This window comes from Condylostylus longicornis, unplaced genomic scaffold (assembly GCF_029603195.1).
Source record: "Condylostylus longicornis isolate FDR11 unplaced genomic scaffold, ASM2960319v2 ptg000004l, whole genome shotgun sequence".
NCBI classification, from domain to species: domain Eukaryota; kingdom Metazoa; phylum Arthropoda; class Insecta; order Diptera; family Dolichopodidae; genus Condylostylus; species Condylostylus longicornis.
The window spans coordinates 25077285-25101382 of NW_026577973.1; the positions used below are offsets into that span (position 1 = coordinate 25077285).

At 29.3% G+C, this 24098-nt stretch overlaps 1 protein-coding gene across 1 annotated transcript in view; it reads left to right on the forward strand.

The window, feature by feature from the left end:
- LOC129607739 (uncharacterized protein MAL13P1.304-like) overlaps positions 1-24098 on the forward strand; it is a 133641-nt gene that overhangs the window by 89066 nt on the left and 20477 nt on the right. The window contains exon 3 of the mRNA XM_055518917.1: positions 21106-22459. Within this exon, the coding sequence (XP_055374892.1) occupies positions 21106-22459 (1354 nt within the window). The remainder of the gene's footprint in view (positions 1-21105; positions 22460-24098) is intronic.

Below are 24098 nucleotides of genomic sequence, written 5' to 3' on the forward strand. Positions count from 1 at the left end.
AAAGACAATGTTTTACCGACCGTATTGTGTACACAATATAATATAGGTAACTTATATGATGGCAACAAATTTTACATATCGAATTTTCAGTGGGAATGCACTTCTCCACACTAGGGAAGTGTAAATAAACTATTTTTAGCAACCTGTCGGTCTGTCGGTCTATGTGTGCACGCGTGTATCTCAAGTTCGGCTTAACCGATTTTGATGAAATTTTATATGTAAGTTTATTTCGACCATGGCACGGATGGATCAACTTGTGGGATATATCAGGCCTCGGGAACTGCACTTTTTAGCGGGCCTGTTTTGACCATTTTGAAGAAAATATTCAACCGATTTTCTTGAAATTTCATATGTAAGCTTCGCTCGACCGTCTGCGAAATCTACTAACTTTTGGAAAAAATTGGGCGTCAGCAACTGGACGTTTACTACGGGCCAAATATACATTTTTGCGTATATAAAGAGAATAATCAACCGATTTCATTGAAATTTATTATTTAAATTCTTCGTATTAAAACAATGGACAAATAAATTTTTTGGAAAAATCAGGGTTGAAAACTGATCTGCGGCCCGATTTTACATTTTTCACCATATCTATTTATGGAATTTCTTGAAATTTGATATTTGAGTTCTGGTTGTTACCCAAACTAACTGGTGAGCATTTCAGGGAATTCGGTTAGCACAAAGCGAAACTCTACTAAGAGCCAAATTTACTTTTTCTAGGTTTGTTAACTATAAGCTTATTAACTTCCTAAAAACTGGAAAGAAGTATTTAACAGACATTTTTATAATATTCTATAACACTTTCACTTAACTAGACAATACACATTGCGGTTGGTTATGTGCTGACCACATCAAATTTTTTATTAATTAATCTGATATTTTATACCCTGCACTTCGTGAAGGGTATATTAACTTTGGTATGGAGTTTGTAACTACTTGAAGGAGTCATCTGCGGTATGGACATATATATATATTCTTGCTCAGCGTAAAATTCTGCGTCGATTTAGACATGTCCGTCTGTCCGTCCGTCCGTCTGTCCGTCCGTCCGTCCGTCCGATCGCACGATAACTCAAAAACGAATAATGCAATCGACACCAAACTTTCACAAGTTTTTTCTTTTGTGCCAAGGACGAGCCCTATTGTTATTGGACTAATTCGGACAACGGGTTCGGGTAGCTGCCATACAACTCAAAGAGTTTATTTTAAATATTTCAAAAACTAATAAAGCTATAAATATGAAATTTGGTATACATGTGTCCAATTATATTCTACACATGCTCGGAAAATTATAATGGGATAGCTGCACCGGTTCGGGTGGCTGCCATACAACTCCAACAGCAAATTTTTTATATTCGGAAAAATGATAAAGTCAGATTCATGAAACTTGGCAGTCATGTGTCGAATTATAGGTCAAATATATTTCTGAAGTTTTAGAGGAATTGCTTGACAAGTTCGGGTACCTGCCATACAACTCCAGAAGCTAATTTTAAATATTTGGAAAAATAGTATAATCAGATACATGAAACTTGACAGTTGTGTGTCGAGTTATAGGCCTGATATATTTCTGAAGTTTTGGTGGAATTGCTTGACAGGTTCGAGTAGCTCCCATACAAGTCTAAAAGCTTATTTTAAATATTTGGAAAAAAATAATAAAGTCAGATTCATGAAACTTGGCAGTCATGTGTCCAATTATAGGTCAGACATATTTCTGCAGTTTTGATGGAATTACTTGACAGGTTCGGATACTTGCCATACAACTCCAAAAGCTTATTTTAAATATTTGAAAAAATAATAAAGTCAGATTCATGAAACTTGGCAGTTGTGTGTCGAGTTATAGGTCAGATATATTTCTGAAGTTTTGGTTGAATTGCTCTACAGCTACGAGTAGCTCCCATACAAGTCCAAAAGTTTAAATATTTGGAAAAATAAAGTCAGATTCATGAAACTTGGCAGTTGTGTGTCCAGTTATAAATCAGACATATCCGTGAAATCTCTATAAAATGGTTTCACAGGTTTGAGTAATTGCTATACAACAACGAAAGGTGCAGGGTATAATTCAATCGGTTTATACCGACTGAAACGTTTTTACTTGTTCTTATAAAATATCTGCATATACAAGAGGACCCTTATGCACATACATATACGATATTGTAACAGGTTTACGTAGAAAGCCTAAAAAACTTTTTTTTAATGCATCATATGTATGTACATACATGCTTTATTTCATCTAAACTCTAAATAAGTAATCAAAGCTTCTATTGTTTATCTATTGCTTTAGAAAATGTTTTAAAATTAAAGCGCTTGCTTACAACATTAAAGAATGTAATGTGATCGGAACATAACAGACCGCTATGTATAGAATTTCGTTTAGTGCCAAAATGTAAAATTGGTGCGGAAAAACGTCCAGTTCCAGAGGTGTGATATATTCCAAAAGTTGACCAATCCGTGCCATAGCCAAAATAAACTTAGATATAAAATTTCATCAAAATCGGTTAAGCCGAACTTGAATAGACCGACATATCGACAACTATAAAAAAGTAGTTTATTTATGCTTCACTACTGTGGAGAAGTTCGTTCTCGCCAAAAACTCGATATCCCAAACTTGGTATCATCATATAGCCTATCTCATTGTATACAAGGCGCTCGGTAAAAATGTTACTTGGTTCTTGAAAAATAAATTTACATATTATATTACTTATACGAGTAATAAATTCAATAATGTACAGTAGACGCATTAATCCATTATAGTATGAAAACGGATTTAAATAACCGAATTGTTATGATAAGCGAAGCGAGTTTTAAATAGACTAAAAAGTAATTGAAATTTTAATTTCATTGATTGAAAATATTACATTTGTAGCCATTATATGAATATTTTTTTTTCATTTTTCACATATTTTTTTTAGATTTTATGTGAAAAATTATATTCTTTTTAAGTGGACATTAGTTCATATTTAACAGAGAAGTCAATACAAAAAAATTTTTGTTCACATAAATGATCGTTCATATGTGTGCAATATAACATCGAGTCTGTATACACATTTGAAATAAAGTATAGTGTTCTTTTTGCAGAATTATAAATAATTGCTTAATATATTAAAATCTATTTCAATGCTTTTTCAATGATGCATTTTGACTGTTTGAAGGACCCTTGTTTAATTTTTTTTCAATAGGTAGAACAAAAGTTTTTGTCTTTTCAAAGTATGAAGCCATTATCCGGAAGCACATTTTTGCAGCAAAAGTTAAAATGTCTACTAGAGAAATAAGATTATTGGCAAAATCCATTTTATTGATATTTCTATCTTAAGTGATGTAAGCGTTTTGTGAATGGATGGTAAGCCTTATAAACAAAAAGTTTCCTAATTTTTTTGAATTCTCCAAAACGGTTATTTTTTTCTTAAGATTTTGAGACTGGTTAATTACACTGATTAATTTGCACGTACATAATAATCTAAACTAATATTCTTTTTTTAAATTTTACTTTTATGATTTAAACAGAATGTATCAAATTTAAAGTTTTTAAAATCACTTTTCATTTTTTTTCACATTTTTGTTATAATTCGTTTATATTTTGAACTTCATCCCTTCTTTTCTTGGGCCAAGCTGACATCGTTAAAAAAATACAAACACTAAAAACAAATTTTATAAAATAAAATTCAGAAATTCTAAATTATTTATGTAGCGTTAATAATTGCAATTTGCTGTCTACACAAAAAAAAGGATGACTGAGAATTTAACATTTTTTTTTGTTTTAGTCGAAAACATAATTGGTAACTTAGTGTTGTTGAAAAAGTATTATGAAATTCATTAAGTAATTTTTAGTTCCAGAGGAATTGCTATTTTGTGTGACATCTAATTACAGAGCTATTAGTTAAGAATGTTCAAATGTTCTTTAAAAATGAAATTTCTAAAAATCACGCATCAATGAAATGCTCTTATGAACTTACAACTTGTGATTTTCTTTTAGGTATTATAATAACTAATTTAATATAATTAGAATAGCGCAGTTTGAAGTTATATGTAATTTTAAACTCATAAAACTTATATTTTCCATAACTTTTTGTTAAATTACGTATATAAGTTTATTGACTATTTAGTATTAGGTGCAAAAATATGTTCACACTCTGCATTATGCCATTTGCTTTGATTTCGCCGATAATTATTGTTAAATGTGTCTTTTGGTTTCTGGAATATTTATTTTTCTGTTCTTAAAAAAGTAAAAATAATTTTGATTATATCAAAATAAAAACAAAATTGATTTGAATCTGTCTGATATATCGATATATTATATATGCCGTATTCCATATAATGTATGTTAAGTGTGAAATAGCTTAACAAATCAGACACATAATATAGAGCAGGACTGCGCCAAATATTTATTTTTATAAAGTCGTATACGTGTTTTCCTGAAACAATCAAATATTTTTACAAATTAAATTGGTAATAATTATTTTTGCGCGTAAAACAAACAAAATTTAATTTTAAAGGTCCTAACTTTATTTAGATTTTTCAGCAGCCTACATACAAGTATGTATGTTTTTTTCTGTTATTTATTAGAAATTTATAGCAAAACACAAAAATTTAACTTATTCTAATTTATTTTAGGAAATTTTATTGTTTTAATTTTCAACTCTAAAATAACGCTTGTTAACTTCAATAAAAACTTTATTTGAATAGAAAGATAATTTAATATGTAATCATAATATATACATAAAATAGAGAAAGCATTATTCATATATTAATACAGTAATATTCATTTTTATATAGAAAGAGACAATTGTTATATTTATAATAATTAATATTATGTATATACTGCTTTACTATAAAATAAGTGATATTCTTCGCTTACATGATGTTGATGATAAGTAGGTATCAATCACCCCCTTTAACTTTATGTACCATAGTTGTATAAACTCCAACAGCATTTAAAGATTTTTCTAATTTAGAAGATGTAACACCTTTTGTTAAAATATCTGCTGGCATGTCAGTTGTTGGTTGATATTTTATAATTACATGTCCATTTAAAATCGTATTTCTTATAAAATGGTGACGTATGTCAATATGCTTATTTCTGTTGTTAATTATATTATTTACGGTAATCATTTTAGCGCTTTTGTTATCGTTTAAAATAATTGTAGGTTCAGCGATTTTGTAGTTCATTTCCTTTAACAACTCTCTTAAATAGATCGATTCTTTAGAAGCTTCGGTTAAAGATAAATATTCAGCCTGGGTACTGGATAGTGCCACAGTTTTTTGCTTTTTACTTTCCCAAGAAATAGGGCTACCAGACCATACGAAAATGTATCCCGTATAAGAGCGACGATCATCCAAGTTTGAGCCCCAGTCAGCATCTGTAAAGCCCATTAGTTTGCTATCATTAAAAATATATTTTAAGCCGTAAGAAGCAGTGCCTTTGAGATATCTTAGGACTCTTTTGGCGGCTTGCCAATGAGCTCGCCCATAATTGGAATTAAATTGACTTAAAAAATTAACCACGTATGCAATATCTGGCCTAGATGTTGTTGCAAAATATAACAATGAGCCGATCAATTCCTGATTAGGAGTGTTTTCCATTTCATCCTTTTCCTTTTGATTTTTTGGGCAAATAGACTTTGATAATTTAACATTATAATCCAAATGTATCAGTTGGTATTTCATATGAATTGTTTCTTCGTATAGCCTCAAAAATTAAATGATTTTTAAAATTAAAATTTTTTGCTTTATTACCACAAAATTTTACTGCAATCCGTTGTTAATAATTTTGCTTACCGAAATTAGATTTGTGCGTAATTTTGGTACGTACAAGACATCTTGTAATTTGATTTTTCTGCCATTCAAAAAAATTATAATTGTACCTTTACCTTTGACATCGGTGGTGCTTTCATTTGCCAAGTTCAACCTAAAATTCTCCAAGTTTTTATATTAGTGAAAAGTTTTATATCATTTGACATGTGGGAAGTAGCACCACTGTCCAAAATCCAAAGCAATGATTTATCGTTTTGATTTTTACTATTTAAACATAATTCCTCAACTAATGAACTTTTTTCGTTTTTGCAAAAATTATTTCTACACTCTGACGATTTATGACCATATCTTTTGCAGGTATAACACATGAACAGTCTTCTTAAATCTATTTTGAAAATTATATTTGCTTTTATAGTATGTGTTGTTTTGCTGAGCTATCAAAACTTCTGATGGTTGAGTAGATCATGAATAGTATTCTTCCAGAATTTTTATTTTAGGTGCACCTGGCTTTGGCAACTTGTCCCGAGCTTCGATTGCTATCCAAAAATTTTCAAATTTGTCGGCTAAGCTATAAAGTAATAAAATCGACAACAGTCAACACGTCATCTTCTATATTGATATCTATCGATTTTATTTTATGTACTATATCGAAGAAATCTGAAATATGTTGTTCAGTATTGTCATCATTTGCTTTTGTTAATATTAATTTTTTCAATAGAGCAGCTTTTCTTGTTGGAATTTTTGAATCAAATATTTGTTGTAACCTAACCCATAGCTCATGTGATGTTGCACAATCTTTTACATCTTTCAATATTGGTGGACTTATGGCTAATAATATTTTTGCTTGAGCTTTTGCGTAATTTTTGTTCCATCTAGTTAATGCTGCAAGTTCTTCTGGCTTTTCATTTACATTCCTTACGTATTCCCAAAAATCTTGTTCAATTAAAAGCGATTCCATTTGGATTTTCCACGTGTCATAATTTTCATTGTTAAGCTGGTCGAATCTAAACATGGTGTTTTGTGCCATTTTTTTTTTTTTTTTGAAATATTATTCAAAAAATAATTATTACGAAGAATTTAATTTTAATTTGCAATTTTATAGTTGATTTATTCCAAAATTATCGTTAATCACCAAGATCTCAAACGATTCCTTTTTGTTTTCAAATTAACACGTTACTGATGAATTCCAATAAATTGAAAAGTCTTTAATAAGCAAACATGAAAGCCAAGATTTTATATTCAAATAATACTATATAGTTTCTAATTTATTTTCCTTATAAGTTCATGTTCACACAGACCTTTATTCAAGTGAAAATATATATATTTATTTACTCAATAGTTTACAAGCTATCTAGAAGACCACAGAATTTTTATTCTGGGCCCATAACCCATGTTAACTTCAATAAAAACTTTATTTGAATAGAAAGATAATTTAATATGTAATCATAATATATACATAAAATAGAGAAAGCATTATTCATATATTAATACAGTAATATTCATTTTTATATAGAAAGAGACAATTGTTATATTTATAATAATTAATATTATGTATATACTGCTTTACTATAAAATAAGTGATATTCTTCGTTTACATGATGTTGACGATAAGTAGGTATCAACGCTTTTGTAATGTCCTTTGTCTAATAGTGTCAAAAGAACATAGGCACATTCTTTGAGAAAACCCTAAAATTTTTATTCTCTGTCATTAATTTTAAGTACCTACATATCTAGGGTTCCCTGTCAGAACATGATATCGAAATTTTTGTCATATCGAGTAAAACACCATTGAAATTTTTTGTGTTATTTTTGTTTTACTAAAAACTTTACTGACGAAAATTTGACGAAGATTTGGTGAAAATTGTTTAAAAAGCGAGCATTTTAAAATGTTGCTACTGAATATAACGTAGTAATAAAAAGTTTAACATATTTTTCTATATATGAAATAAGATATACACCTTTTCCAATTACAATTAGTATCAATCAGAACTGAATAAATTCACTCATCTAGTTTGAATGTTTTTAAACCTATGTTTCATTTATATGAAAATAACCAATTTGAACATTCGAATATGAACTGTAGAAATGAATATGTGCAGATGTCTTGTTTTCGACTTGAAACAAGGCAAAAAAAAAATTGGAATACGTTTTCATTTCAAAAGTGCATAACGTGATATACTCTTATATCTATATTTCAACGACTTCTTAGTAAATTTTATGACATCGAGAAGTGAATAACTGTGGATATCTAATTTTGTCAGAAAAATTTTTAGAACAATTGGTTAGTTATAATGTTCTTCAAGGATTTTTTTAAAACTACTGTATAAATTAATTTTTTTTTCTGCGTTCATAACTTTTTTTTTGTCAAAAATTAGATATCATGTTCTGACAGAAAACCCTAGATATATTATATAATTATGTATAGTTCTGAATCCCTTAATGTTTTTAAAATTTCTATAATCTTCTCTTCTATGATTTTTTTTATTCATGAGAAAGTTGTCATATAAATCTGACATGAAAATGGTGTTTTTCGTCTAAAAGAAAAAATATGACCATTATAACTACGAAGAAATAGGAAAAAACAATGAATAAAAACATACATATGTACACATATGTATTTCAAAATTGATTTTATTATGTGTGGAAATCTTGAATTAACGTTATAAATTTCTTTTAATCTTAAAATCTAGTTTTTTTTCATTTAAATTTTTATCAAATTTAAATGAATAAGTCATGTTCAGCATGTTTTAATGATGACATTGTCTTTCAATTTTTAATTTTGTGCATATACATATATTACTTGTTAACCGATTCTTTTTCTTATCCTCTTGATCCTGCGGTTCGTTACGATTTTTAATTTAAATTTCATAATTTAAATTTAATTCTTACATTGATTTAGATTAGTAAGAAAGTGTTGAAACTATAGTGGCGGTTTTTCGGGGGTTTGACATACAAAACCAAACTTATGCATACGCGAAAAATACAGTTTCGAGAAGTGGAAATAAAATTCTTAAATATTTGAATCAGTTTAATTTTCTTATATTTAAACACTAGATTTTCTTATATCAAACAGTAAACAGTGGACCAGTTAAGTAAACTCGAAATTTTCCGAACATTCCAATTAAAATAAATTTTTAAAAATCAAGTTTGAGAGGATTTTAGATTTTAATAGATGTAAAAATGAATTTAACCAATTTACTTTTCCATTTTCTGTTGATATTGAAACACTTGATGCAAATTTGCAATTGAAATCGAAATGCTGTAGTATCGATTCTATATTACAACAAAAATTTAGAGAAGTGAAAATTACCAAAATTTAAAATTATTTACCCATAAATCAATTAAGCGTGTTTTAGCAAACTTCGGAAACACATATTTGTGTATGAACAATTGTTTTCTATATTAAAAAATACTAAAACGGATGTGAGATCGAGATTAACATATTCGAAGATTTAACAGAAAAATGTTGCTAAATTTATTTAAAAAAAATAATTTCATATTTTTTTGTAAGACTGTGTTATTTGTATGTTTTATATTTTTTTTTTTGTTGACAATAAAAATCAAAATTTGAGTATAATTTAGTAATTTAAGTCTTTTTATTGCGGAAACGCTAAAATGGCCCGTGATGATGAATGAGTTTGACATGCCTGCTCTAAAAAAACATTAACGAAATTTGTCATATGCATATACAAATACGTTATGTATATACGAATGTCGATTTAAGTACCTATGTAATCATTATATGCTTAAGCATAAAATGTTTTATTGTTGAAAGAAGGGGAATTTTGTTTTTCAATTATAAAAAGCATTTTATATTATGTATATTCTATACTATGTACATTTATGCATATATATATTAGCAAGACATATAATTGTTATGTCTCATATACTTGCACATATACATATAGGAAGGATAACAAGAAATTACACTTTATGAATAAAATTGTAAAGGAATTAATAAGCGACAAGTAAAAATGTTTCAGTCTGTCTAAATCGACTGAACTCTACCTTACACCTTGACAATCCGAATATAAAGACTATTTTTGAAAAATTTAGAATTAGCGTACGTGTCATAGGATTTCACAAAAACTACACGAACATGTCTGAACTATAATTGGACCGATGACTGCCAAGTTTCATGAATCTAACTTTATTATTTTACCAAGTATTTAAAATTAACTCTTGCAGTTGTATGACAGCTACCCGAACCTTTTTCCTATTATTATTTAAGTAGCTCTCCGACAACTTTTTCATATCGAAACAACTTATCATTAATTAAAAAGAAAAAAAAGAATTTAGAATATTTTAAAATTTTTAAGAAAATGCTTCAAGAAAAGTTTTTAGGAGAGTCATAGCACGCAAATGTGAAACATATTTTTAGAGTCGTTTGGCCACATTTTAAAAATTAATAGAATTTGCAATAGAATAAGCCTATTCTATTGCAAAAGTTTTTTGAACCAAATAAAATACATGGTCAACAAAGTTGCGTAGTAAAGCAATCGGTTTACAGCAACTTTAATTTTTTTATTTCTATCGTATAGTTTAATCGGTAAAAATACGGAATCCATGCCTGGCTGTATTATTGGTTGAATCTTCATCCAAGAATCGAAAAAAGCGGGTTTCAGGTAACGATTTAACGGCCTTCATTTTAGATGTTTGACTATACTGCTTCACTTTAGAAAAAGTTAGTTTCTACCTTTTCTGCGTCTGTAGAACTTGCAATATGTTTGTGGTTATGGAATTTTTGTGCTGTATATAGTTTGAGGGGCTATAACATTTATAGAGGAAATAGGTTTTCTTTTAGAAAAATAAAATTCCAGTAAAGACCTATTTGTATACAAAATTTCAGCTTTCTATCTTAAATTGTGTAGAAGATTTGGAATTTTTTTTGGAAAAATACTAAAGAAGGAATATTCTTTGTGCTCAGAAATGTCACGCCTAGTCACTGATACGTATCTACTTGTAATTTTTAATGAGTGTATCTACTTTTAATTTTTAAAGAATTTTGTTATAGTAAAATTTAATTGATGGTTTTTGTCAACCTTTATAGTTTTATATTTTAATTGTACAATCATATATCACATCGTATCATATCATATATACGTTATGTACATATACTCATATATTTTCACATTTAATTTCGTATTCGTATTTGTAAAACATATATAATCTGATTTCTATGTTTAATTGATAACTCCATGATATTTATGAACACATCCGTATCTACCTCTGCTGTATATTCAAAGCAAGCTCATAACTAGCACAAACAAAATATTACAATTGTCATAAGATGCTTATATTGATAAATATTGCTTTTTCTTCCAGTGAATTTTTTATTAGGTCAGTTATTCTATGAATCTGATCTATGGTTGAGTGGTTTCCGCGAAAACCAAATTGATGATTCGGGATTAACTTTTTACTTTCAACTATAGGCTGAAGTCTTCTCAATAAAAGTTTCTCTAGCAGTTTTGAAATCATCAATGAAATTGATCATAAGAAGTCGAAGTGTGTAGAGGTTTGCCAGGTTTGTGCGGCATAATAATCTTTGCAACCTTCCAATTTCCGGGCACGTAATTAAACCTTATACACCCATTTATTAGGCGCGTGAGCATCGTTATAGCCCTTTTGGATAATTTTTTCAAAATTTCGGCCGTTATTAGGTCAAAGCCCGGAGCTTTTTTAGATTTAAGAGTCCTGATTTCCTCTATAACATCTCTTTCCTTGGCAATTGGAATAGTCACGCAATCCTCAACAAAAGCAGATTCCTCATTTTCATACACGCTCTGACTGTCATGTGGACAGAATATATCGGCCAAATGATCCGCAAACGAATTTGCCTTATCTTTGTCAGTTTTTGCCCACGTACCATCTTTATTTTTAGTACGAGCGAGATGTTTGATAGGTTGCTTCATTCTCTTTGTTGCCCTCCACAGTGAGTTTCCCACAAGCCGTCAAATTTTCAACATAATTAGCAACCAAATCCTCCTTGTATTTTCTAATACAGCGTCTTTGTTGCTGCGATTCACGATTATATTCACGACTGGAGTTATCAGTAGGATCACGCGTTTGCTGTCCCCTCTTTCTCGCCCGTCTGCTTTTTATTACTTTTGCTAGTGTATGTGGACGATAGTTAATGCCACCCCTTCTAATAGCATTAATTTTCGAAGCCGCATTTTGAATAATTTTAGTTAAAAATTTTCGGCCTCCTCATCTATCTGCTGGGTCGTTCTTATTATTTTCCTTAGATCTATCTATCGTTCAATCTCTAAACGAAATCTCGACCAATCTGTAGTTCCATTTGTCAGCGCAGGTTTCGTTCTTTTCATTACAATTTTTTTTTCTAATAAATACAGTTTTTTGTTAACGACTTTTTTTGATAATGAACACAATACTGCAAATTCATAATAGCAAACTGTTCATAATAAATTCATAATAACAACAGTTATTAACTACTATTTTCATTGCTCGGCACAACTTACTTTAAAATGAATTATAGCGTTAGTCCTTTTATATGACAGGATAAATAATTTACATTTTGTATGGTTATTTTCCGAAAGAAATTTTAATTGAAAAACTATTTTTAGAATAAAAAATATTTCTTATATTTAAGTCTAAAATTTTTAAATACATACTAAATTACTAAAATATTAATGTTCTCATTTATTTTTAAATGTTCTCATTAAAATTTTTAAATAATGCTAAATTTTTAAAATATTAAATGTTCTCTCGTAATAAAAATAATATATGTATTTATACTTTTATTTTGTGACAGCTCAAATATTATTAAAAGTTCTATTAATATTTTATACCCCTAACAAACGCAAAATATAACTCAAAAAAGTCTAAAAATTTAAATAAATTTATTTTTGAATTTAACATAAAATACTCTCAAATAAATATTTTAGTGCTCAGTTTAAAGTTTTCAAATTCAAAGTAGTATACCGTAATATAATACATGTGTAAGTTATTTTTGTATTAAAATATTATTATTAAGCCTAACAATAAAAGGCAAAACAGGTGCTCTTCTTATGCAAAAATATTAACGTTTTTTATATTGAAGAGAAGAGCTGGTTCGGTCGGGTTGATAATCAATAAGTCCAAGACCAAGTATGTGTTGACGATGCGCGTCCATAGGCGGGGACATCCCCAAAATGTAAGTATGTCTTGGCAATTATAACTTTTACATTTTCATTTATTTACTGCGTCACAAACCGAAAGAAACGATATGCACATTGCAATTAATGAAAAAATTCGGGCGGCACAAAAATGCTATTACGAATACAAGCTCTTCCAATACAGGCTAACCAGGTCAAAAAAAATTTGAATTTTTAAAACACTAATACTACCTGCTTTAACCTATAGCTGCGGCACCTTTTTCGCCAGACGGGGAAAAACTAAAAATATTCGAAAAAAGTTTTCTTTTAACAATATTTGGTTCAAAATTAAATGAAAGCGACGAATGCGAAATAAGACCAAATCGGGAGCTGGAAGAAGTAATAAAAGTTAGCAACATCATAAAAACCATTATGGCACACCGATTACGATGGGCAGGACCCGTGGCGAGGATGTCAGAGCAAAGAGCGCCGAAAAGAATCCTAAAAGCACGCCCATAATAATTCTAGAGGAAGAGGTAGATCTAGGTGGCTCGACGGCGTAGAAGATGATTGTGAATCGTCACAATTGGAAAGAAAAATAGAACCAGGTCATGGCGACTACGTACTCCTATACTACTTTGAACAGAAATTACAAGTTTCTAGTATATTAAAAATAATTTATTTCTTTTGTTTGTTCGTATTCTTAAAATTAATTTTACATCTTGGTGAAGAATAAACTCACATATAAAATTTCATCAAAATTGGTTCAGCCGAAATTGAGATACACGATTGCACACACAGACCGACATCTTTATAAAAGTAGTTTATTTACGCTTCCCTACAATGGAGAAGTGCGATCCCATCGAAAACTCGACATCCAAAAATTTGGTGCCATCACATGACGTACCTTACCGTATACAATGCGGTCGGTAAAAAAAAAGAAAAGCTTTAAACTAAAAATATCACATAAATGTTTTTTTACAAAACACAAAAGCATAATAAAACATCTTCTGATCGGAGCATAAATCTAGTTTATAAAAGTAATATATATCAGTCTACGATTATTCAAAATATTTAATATAATTTTGTATGTACATACAGAATAATTGTGTTCCATATACGAGGAGATACTATTTTATTCAAATTTCAGAAAAATAAATTTTGTATACTCGTAGCTACTTATTATCAAAAAATCTAAATAATTTTGTGTGCACGCACTTATAGTAACACTTAGTAGCACAAGGATAAATTTAAAAATATTGACTTTTATTGCAATATTCGATATATGTATTTTCACAAGATTTATAAATCTCAATATGTTATTATTGTCGTTGCAATGTGATTGATTAATTTACTTAGGTTGACATAAATTTATAAATGTACACAGACTGTTACACAAATAAGTGACACATACATTTTTTTACTTATAAATTTCCTTTATAAGTACAAGCCTTTACTTATAATTTTCAGTTAAGAAATATGGGAGTTTACATTAAAAAATTTTAACACATTTGAATAATAAAATATCGTATTATTTAACTGTGCGTCGTGTGCATGCGTTCTATAAGAAACTTTATACAGGAACTTGGAAAAAAATCGGTCCCCTTCAATTATTAACCTACAATTTGTCTAGGAAATCTTTTATTTAAAACCCAAAAATTTGAATCCGATAAGACAATTTTTAAAATTAAAGAATTATAATAATTTTAATTTATAAAACACACATAAAATTAATACATAAAGTCTCCCTACCGCTGATTGGGTTAAAGCCCAAATTCAAAACAACGTTCATTATTAATTTATAAAGAGGTAATTGTTTTTACCAACGGTTTCTAGTGGTAATAAATCCACACTTTTCATGTAATAAATGAGTATTTGATGGGTTGTGTAAAAACGTATCGTCTTTGATACCAGATGTTGATTTATTCTTTGCCATTCCGTACTGCTCACAATCCATATACAATGGTATATAGCAGTTCACTTAATATGAGGCACCCAGTATTTATAGATACATACACATGCACATATAACAATTGCATATTAATAACTCAATATTACGACGCATAGATTCGTGCTAGATGTGTGCTTCCAACATATATAAGCGACTGGATCCAACCTAAGTAAACCCTTCCAACATATATAACAATCAGATCTGAGCTAGCTGAGTGCTTCCAACATACATGCAACGGCTGAATTCCCCGAATACATGCAATCACTCGGTCCGAGGTAGGTAGTTCAAGAAGCATCTAATATGTAAAATATGTGCATGCAAATTCGCTGTTATAATATTTTACTTCTTATTTTTTAATGTTCTAATTCGTCTCTAATGGTCCTTACAAAAAACTGTTTGTTGGAAGCCATTAGTGAAAAAATTTAGCCAAGCAGAAGTTTACTAAAATTCTTATACCTCACAAACTGTTGCTATTTAAACCAACTCCGAAGCAAATTGTTTTAGCAATTTTTGATCCTCTAACCAATGGTATAAATTGTTGCACACATTTCCAAATCACCATCGACATATTAAATTTTGTGTTATCCACCATGTATTTCCACTTGGAATAATTTTTGCGTTCAGTGTATACTTACACTCACTTGCCACAATTTACTATTACAGAACTATCATAAATTTTTTATGATAGTTCCATATAAAAGTGTTAAATACAAAATCATCACTTAAAAAATATTTTATTACAACATGATATGAGATTTTTTTAAAGCTTTTAATGCGTTTTGTTTATTTTCGAGTGTAAGCATTTTATTTTTTCTTTTATAAAAAGTAGTTCACGTAATTTAAACGCAGGAAAAAGTATTCTATTAAAATTTTACTACTTTCTCTATATTAATACCGATCTGCAACTCTCGTATACATCAATGGTTTAAACCAGCATCATATAGTGCAAAGATGTTAATACAAACGGAAGCAGTCCTGCGTACTTTTTGTACAGTGAGTCAAGTATCACCCCGAAATATTTAATATTCACTTTTGTTTCAAGATTTGTTCTTGTGAAGGGCTTCACTCTTGCCTTACTCAAATTAAGTTTGTGTCTACCCAGTATATGGTCTCGAACTTGCTCCTATAATTTTTTTTTAATACAGAAATTTCTCAAATAGCTTTCCTTAATTCTCTACTTCTAGTTGAAGTCAATCTACGGCCCCAATCCAAATGTTTGGCATTATAGTCACTACCCAGTAAGAATCTATTCCCCCGCGAATAAATGATCCTTAAAAATATTTTTTTTTATTTTACATCTTGGTGAAGAATATACTGAACCAACATTGAGTTCTGCATAGTAGGCTCAATTTTAACCATAACAAACTGAAACTTCTCCGTCTCTATTTTGAATTCGTTGTTATGCTTTATCGTTTTCTTAATTAGTATAGCACTACCTCTTCTTGAATGGTTACCAGGGTGAGTTGCCCTGTTAATCTATAACTACATCCAAATACTGCTCCAAGTATGTTTCTGACAATAGACATAAATCGATATTTTTAACTCTAAGAAAAACCTCCAATTTGTGGAGATTTTTCTACTTTAGTGCTATTCATTTCTAGAGTCGGTTTCATATCTGGTGAATTCTCAGCTTTTCTCTTCTTTGAATTTATTTTGGTTTTGACAATGTCATGTGCGTGGGGCTGACCGTCAATGCTCTGTCCACACAGTCTGTGCTGGAGGCAACCCACAATTAGGGTTGACATCAAAGAAAGCAATGCATGTTGCGTTGCCAGAAGACATGTATCAGTGTTCCCACGGTTATCAATTTAATTAATTTTTTTTGTTTGCATTCGTTTTTCATATCAATTGAATGAAATGTTGGCATTCGTTTGCATATCAATTAAACTGAAAAAAAATTATTTGTAATAACAATTATTCGTTACACAGAGCATAAAAGCCGTCTCAACAACTTATTTATGTTAATTTATATACATACATATTAAAAACTCATTAATACATTGATTTAACTTAAATACATTCATTTGATACATTTATGCAAAAGGTCTCTGTTTTTATTATAACTGACAAACAGTGTGACAACCAAATGTGTTCCAGTTCTATTAAGTTCCAATTTCCAACTACAACGACTTAATTAAAATTTCATTTAATTTAACTACAATTTGTTTTTGTAATATGTTGTCGGGTCGATATCATTCTCATTGAGCGTCGATAGTCAGATTCGTATTTGAATTATATTTTTTTTCTCTTTGAAAGTGCCAATTTGAAACACAATGTTAACGTCCTATTTATAAAAAAAAAACCTTTGATACTGTTTCTCAAGATATTTTGTTAGAAAAATTGATATAGTAAACAATAAACAGCTGATTTGTGATATTTAATTTTTACCGACCGTATTCAGTATACAATAGCTAAGTTATGTGATGAGAACAAATTTTGCATATCGAGTTTTCTGTGGGAATGCACTTCTTCATAGTAGGGAAGTGTAAATAAACTATTTTTAGCAACCTGTCGGTTTGTGCGTGCACGCGTGTATCTCAAGTTCTGCTGAACCGACTTTGATGAATTTTTATATGTAAGTTTATTTCCACCATGGCACGGATTGATTAACTTTTGGGATATATCAGGCCTCGGGAACTGCACTTTTTAGCGGGCCTGTTTTACATTTTTGAACATTTTGAAGAAAATATTCAACTAATTTACTTGAAATTTCGTATGTAAGCTTTGCTCGACCGTCCGCAAAAATTCCTAACTTTTGGAAGAAATCAGGTATCAGCAACTGAACGTTTACTACGGGCCAAATACACATTTTTGCGTATATAAAGAAAAATAATCGACCGATTTCATTGAAATTTAATATTTAAATTCTTCGTATTGAAACAATGAACATATAAATTTTTTAGAAAGATCAGGACTCGAAAACTGATCTGCGGGCCGATTTTACATTTTTCATCATATCTATGAAACGAATTGATGGAATTTCTTGAAATTTGATATTTGAGTTCTGGTTGTTACCGAAACTAACTGGCGAGCATTTGGAACAGGGAATTCGGGTAGCACAAAGCGAAAGTCTACTAAGAGCCAAATTTGCATATGCATTTGCATGTTAACTATAAGCTTACTAATGTCCTAAAAATTAGAAAGCAGTATTTAACAGAAATTTTTATAATGTTCTGTAACACTCTCACCTAACTAGAATTACACATTGCGGTCGGTTATGTGCTGACCACATCTGATTTTTTTTATTATAGTTTAAATTTTGTAAAAGTCTAGGTTTGTTCCATTCACTATTTTTTTTAATGATTTTTATAGAATTTAACATTACAAAATATAACATTTCATTATATGTACATATAAAAAAAAACAAACAAAAGTCTGCGTAAAGTACCTGATTCTCAGAAGAGAGCTCCCAGAAAGGTTATCTCAGTGGAGTTTGTAGGAACAAAATGTTACATAACATTGACTTAAAGTCAGAAGTACTTCGCCAAACTAATTTTTGAAATCGGCAGTTGAAAATTATTCAACAATTTTTAACACGAACCCAAAGGTAAAAGAAATATCCGTAAGAGAACGAGAAATAATATTAAGCTTCTGGAAAGAGGGTAAAAATTTTACAGAAATAGGCCAAATCGTAAAGAGAACCCGCTTTTCTGTACAAAAAGTAATAAATAATTTTAAAGAAACAGGTTCTCTAGTTCTAAGCTACTTTTTGGTCGCCATCTAAATTGATGCCTAAGGAGAAATGCGACATAGTCAAAAGTGTAAAAGCGAGTCCAAATTTGGCGACTTCGGAAATTGCAAAAAAAATTAAATTTAAAAATAGCATTTACGCTAATACTGTGCCCGAAACTCTCAAAAAAGCTACTTATAAAGGCCGAGTAGTACCTAGAAACCCATTAATATATAGAGCAATTCGTTTAAAACGTATAGAATTCGGAAAAGACATAATAATAAGCCGGTAATAAGGATGAACGTAAATTTTGCATTTTTGGAATCAGAGGACATCAGTTGGTTTGGACAAAATGTGGTAGCGGGCTTAAGAAAAGAAATTTACTTCCAACAGTAAAACATCCCCTATGTTGTGCAGTAATAATTTGGGGGTGTATGGCAACTAGTGGTGTAGGAGTTTTAAAGTTTATATAATCAATAATGAAAAAAGAGGACTATTTAGATATTTTAAAATTATAAAGAAAATTTAAAGAATAGTGTTGAGAAATTAGGTTTTAAGACAGAATATTGCCTTCATCATGACAATGACCCTAAGCATACCGCTGAAATTGTGAAGCTGTGGCTGTTGTATATTGCCAAATAGCAGTTGCATACATCACCCCAATCTTTCGACCTCAATTCTATAGAGTATTTATGGGATTTCCTAGAGCGAAGAAAATCCTAGAGCAAAATACGTAAACGAACCATAAGTTCTAAAAAAATTTTGAAAGATGTCATAACAAAAGAATAGTCAAAAATCACAACTGAACAAACTTCCAAACTGGTTCATTTCATGCCAAAAAGGCTACAAGAAGTATTAGCAAGAAAAGGCTACCGAACTTCATACAAATATTCTGAATTGTTATTTTTAATATTCTGAATTATCTTTTTTTAAAGCAAAAAATATAGGAACACTCAGTGCACGCAGACTTTTTTTATCAAGTGTACATATAAGAAATGTATAAAATATTGTAAAAAGCATTAATATCATATCAAACTATTTCTCAACCCTGATAAAGATTTGAAAATTAACCGAAACGTACAGGCTATACAAAAATTGTTAAGTATTAAAATAAAGGACGCTACATTTAAAATTTTCTTATATCATATGCAATATTTTTATTTTTTCTATTTTTACTATTTTCTTGTTTCCCTTTCTTATATTCTTATATTTTTACTATTTTTATTACTTTTTCACTACTTTTTTTATTAATTTTTTTATTAATTTTATTATCTTACATATGTACAATCATTTAAAGCCCGCAATGCTTTCTCAATTTATGTAAACTTTAATACATTATTACTTTATATACAGTATTACATAAAATTTTAAACGCTTTCAAATGCAAAAAAAATTAAATTTTTCCAGGAGTTAAAAAAAAATCCATGAAGAACATTATAACTAACCAATTGTTCCAAAAATTTTTCTGGCAAAACTAGACATCATAACTGTTGATACTTCTCGAATCCATAAAATTTTCTAAGAAGGCATTGAAATATAGATGTCATGTTATAATAAAAATGTATTGTAGTTTTTTTCAAGGTTTCGTTTCAAATTGAAAATGAAACATCTGCACATACTCATTTCTACATTTTATATTTAAATATTCAAGTTGCCTATTTTCATATAAGTGAAACGCACGTTTAAAAAGATTTAAAACGAGAAAAAATAGAGTTGACTTTGTCAACTCTGTGATACCCGTACGAATTTGTTAACCTATGTGCGAATAAATATGCCATAACTGACTATGGAACAGACTTTAAGTTGCCATATTACCATATTAATTTTATTAATTCAGTACTGTATTTTTCAAAATACTGTGTGCCAAATAACTCTTGAAGTTGTACGGCAGCTACCAGAAAGATAGAAGCAATTGTAACGAATTTTATTAAACACATTGGCCCTACTACTATATTCGTTTGTGTGAAATATTAATACCATAGCTTTTATAGTTTCTGAGATACAGCCAAATAACTTTTGAAGTTGCATGGCAGTTACCAGAAGGAGCCAAGTAATTTCAACGACTTTTGTCAGACACTTGGCCCTACTAATATATTCGTTTGTGTGAAATTTCAATACCATAGCTTGAATAGTTTCTGAGGCATAGCCAAATAACTTTTGAAGTTGTATAGCAGCTAGCCGAACCAATACCCCGATCATATCCAATTTAAATAGGGTTTTGGCACTTACTGCAATAAATCGTTTGTGAAAATTTGGTGAGCTTAGCTTCCAACATACGTTCGTACGGGTATAACTAAATAAGTGAACTTATTCAGGTCTGATTGATACTAATTGCAATTGGAAAAAGTGTATAGGTATCTTATTAGAAATTAAAAATATTTGGAAATTTTAGTACTATGTAGTAATTATTAGAAACATTTTAAAATGCTAACTATTCAAACCGTTTTCACTAAATTTTCAATAGTTAATGTTTTAGTAAAACAAAAATAACGCAAAATAAATTTCAATGATGTTTTACTCGAAATATCATGTTCTGGTATTAAAAATTCTCAATAAAATTTCATTGTTCTATATTTTGAATTGTTTTAAATTAAATGAAAACATACTCAAATTTATACAAGTACAAATTTTCTTTTTACTTACAGATTTGCTCTCACCTGAATACAGTAATGATTCAGAATCATCTCAATCAAATAAAAATCCAATTGAAAATGAATCCAGTACGGATAGAACTTCTGTATCAGAAGAACCTTCAGAATCTAGCAATGGAAATGAAGCAGAAAGAGATAACAATGTTTTACTACAAAAAGGAGCAGAACCGAAGGATACATTAATTGCTATTGAAAATAATGAACTCCTTTTAAGAAAAGAGAAACGAAATGCTAATGATGAAAGAATTGAAAAAAATAAAATAAATAACGAAGAAATCCTGGAAATAATTGACTTTGAAAAAGATTTTGAAATTGAAGGTGAATTATCGTCTCTACACGATAACAACACGAATAACGTTAATTCAATAATTATTAAACGTAAAAGTGATTTTGTTGAAAATAATGAAAATAAAATAAGTAATTCACAAAATTTCTTACCATTCAAGAAGAGATATATTAAAAAAATTGCACGTAAAAAAAAATTAACAGCCTCTAAAAATTCTAATCGTACAAAAAGAATCAATCGACCAGTTTTTGAAACATCGCCACACGGTAATCAAAATTTAATTAATAGTTGTTTGGATAGACCTATTGAAATTGAAATTTTGAGTCAAGCTCAAGTTCATGAAATTTCTAGCACCCAAATTTCACCACCGCACAATGATATTAATCTTCAGTCGCACCCGGCACAACAACTGGAGCAATCTCATGAATTAGGAGATGTTAGTGAACAGATAAATCACATTACAAATGTTCAAGAAAACGAACCTGAAGAATCAGAACAAGAAACTGTCCCACGAGAACAGTATGAAAATTTAACAGTGGATTTATATTATGATTCAGCTTTTACAGATGTCGAACTTTTAGCTGAAAATATTGTTAAAAAGCAAATTACTGAGGATTTGTCTAGAGAAAGGAAAAGAAAACAATTCCAGCCTCGTAAACAGCAGGAAAAAATTATATCCACTGAGTCATCATCAGCTGCAAGTAGCAGTAGTAGCAGTATTAGTAGCATAAGCAGTTTTAATAACATGAGCAAAAGTGGTCACAGGAGCAATAAAAATAAAAATAGTAGAAAGAAAAATTCAAAAACAGATATAAATAATGTCCAAGGTGAACAGTTTTTTCGTTCCCAAGCGGGAACTAATGAGAACGCAGATGATGAATTTCGAACAGGATTGGCAGAAACTACTGAAACTGAGTCAAATTCCAGTAAAAAGCTTTTTCGTCCCCTTCTGGAAAAGAAAAAGAAAGGAATATCGAAGGCAAATGAAGCAATTGACGAAACTAATGAGAAAAATGAAATTAAAAAAGTAGATTTCCACAACTTATTTACGGGTTATTTTGAGTGAGTATACACGATAATAAAATTTGTACATTAGCACTTCTTATGGAGAAAACAAAATTAAATAAATTAAATTATATCTTTATCTCGCACAATCATAGATTCAAAGGTTTCAAAGGCCACAATGTAGTTAAACGTAATATGTATGTATATCTGATTGAGAAGCAATTTTATATTATAAAGCACTTTTTCTTCTTTCTGCACAATTACGATATTTTGGCCACGCTGAAATCAAACTCAAAAGTTTTTGTATTGTATATAATTGTGGATAAAAGTGTGACATTTTCACCTTTCACTGTCTCTAAAATGTCACAGTGTGACATTTTAGAGTTATGCGGTTTTTTTATGGCAAGAAAAAAAAAAAATTTTATTCGAATTTAATTCTTTTTGGTGATTCACTTTTTCTGAAAACGAATAAGAATAACAACTACAACTCTACTATTACGGAATCAATACAACGAAAGAATTTCTCCTTAGGTATATGCAAATTTATACCTTGAACTTTTTCCTTTTATTGACATGTTTTCTCTTGATTTGTTCTTAAAAACAAAAAAGACAAAAACAAAAATATCCCGCTAAAATTGCGTGTTTTTATGCTGCATTTTGCATTGCATTTTGTTTTTTTATGAAACTAATTAAAAAAGCTTGCATATTAGAAAACATTAGAAAACAAAACTTTGTGAAAAAAGGTTACACAGAGTTTGATTACTGACTACCTTATCAAAGAAAAAAAAATCACTGAACTTCCTGAAGAAGCATTACCATGTAGATCTGATGACGTAATTTTATCTTCAAGTGATGAAAGTGATCTTGCACCAATCCACAAACGGGTTCGCACATTATCAGACAGCGAATAATGATGAAAACATTCTTAATATGATTTTAAATGAAGTTTTGTTTTTTGTTACATAATAAGTTTTGTTTTTGTTTTTAACATACATATGTGCCATTTATTAAAATATTATGGAAAAAAAACTAAATCTTATTATTTATAAATCTTGTTTTATGCGATTCTTGGTGCATTTTAAAACATTATTTGGGTTTTATGCGATTTTTTGAATAAATGGAACGTATCCATCATTTTGCATATAAATGTATGTCTTTTTTTGTGCGATTTTTTTTTATGCGGATTTCCCTGGAACGCATCTACCGCATAAAAAAAGAACCAAGTGTATACAAAATTCCTTCTGATATTTAATCGTATAATATATGATTAGTTTGCAAATGATCCGTGACTTCAATAATGCTTTATAAAAAGTTAAGGTTTACTTTAATAGGTTTACTTTGTAAACAAAAACTGCTAAAGCTTTTGATACATTTTGGAATACAATTTTTGCAATATTTTTTTTTTTTTTTTCATATATTCATTTATTTCAAAACAAAGTAAAAATTGTATAATTCAATAGCTAATTATTTACTTAAAAAATAATTGCAAATAAAGAAGTAAATTAACCATTCGTCATTTACAAAGCTTATTTTATTTGGGGTTCCAAAAAGGTACATGCATTTTAAAATTAAGGAAGAAAAAAGTGACATAAAGTCAACAAGTTCATAAAAAAAAAGAATAATATCGAATAATAATACATAATACAGAATTTTTAAAATTAAAAGAAAATTATATAAAATTAAAAAAAAGAAAAAA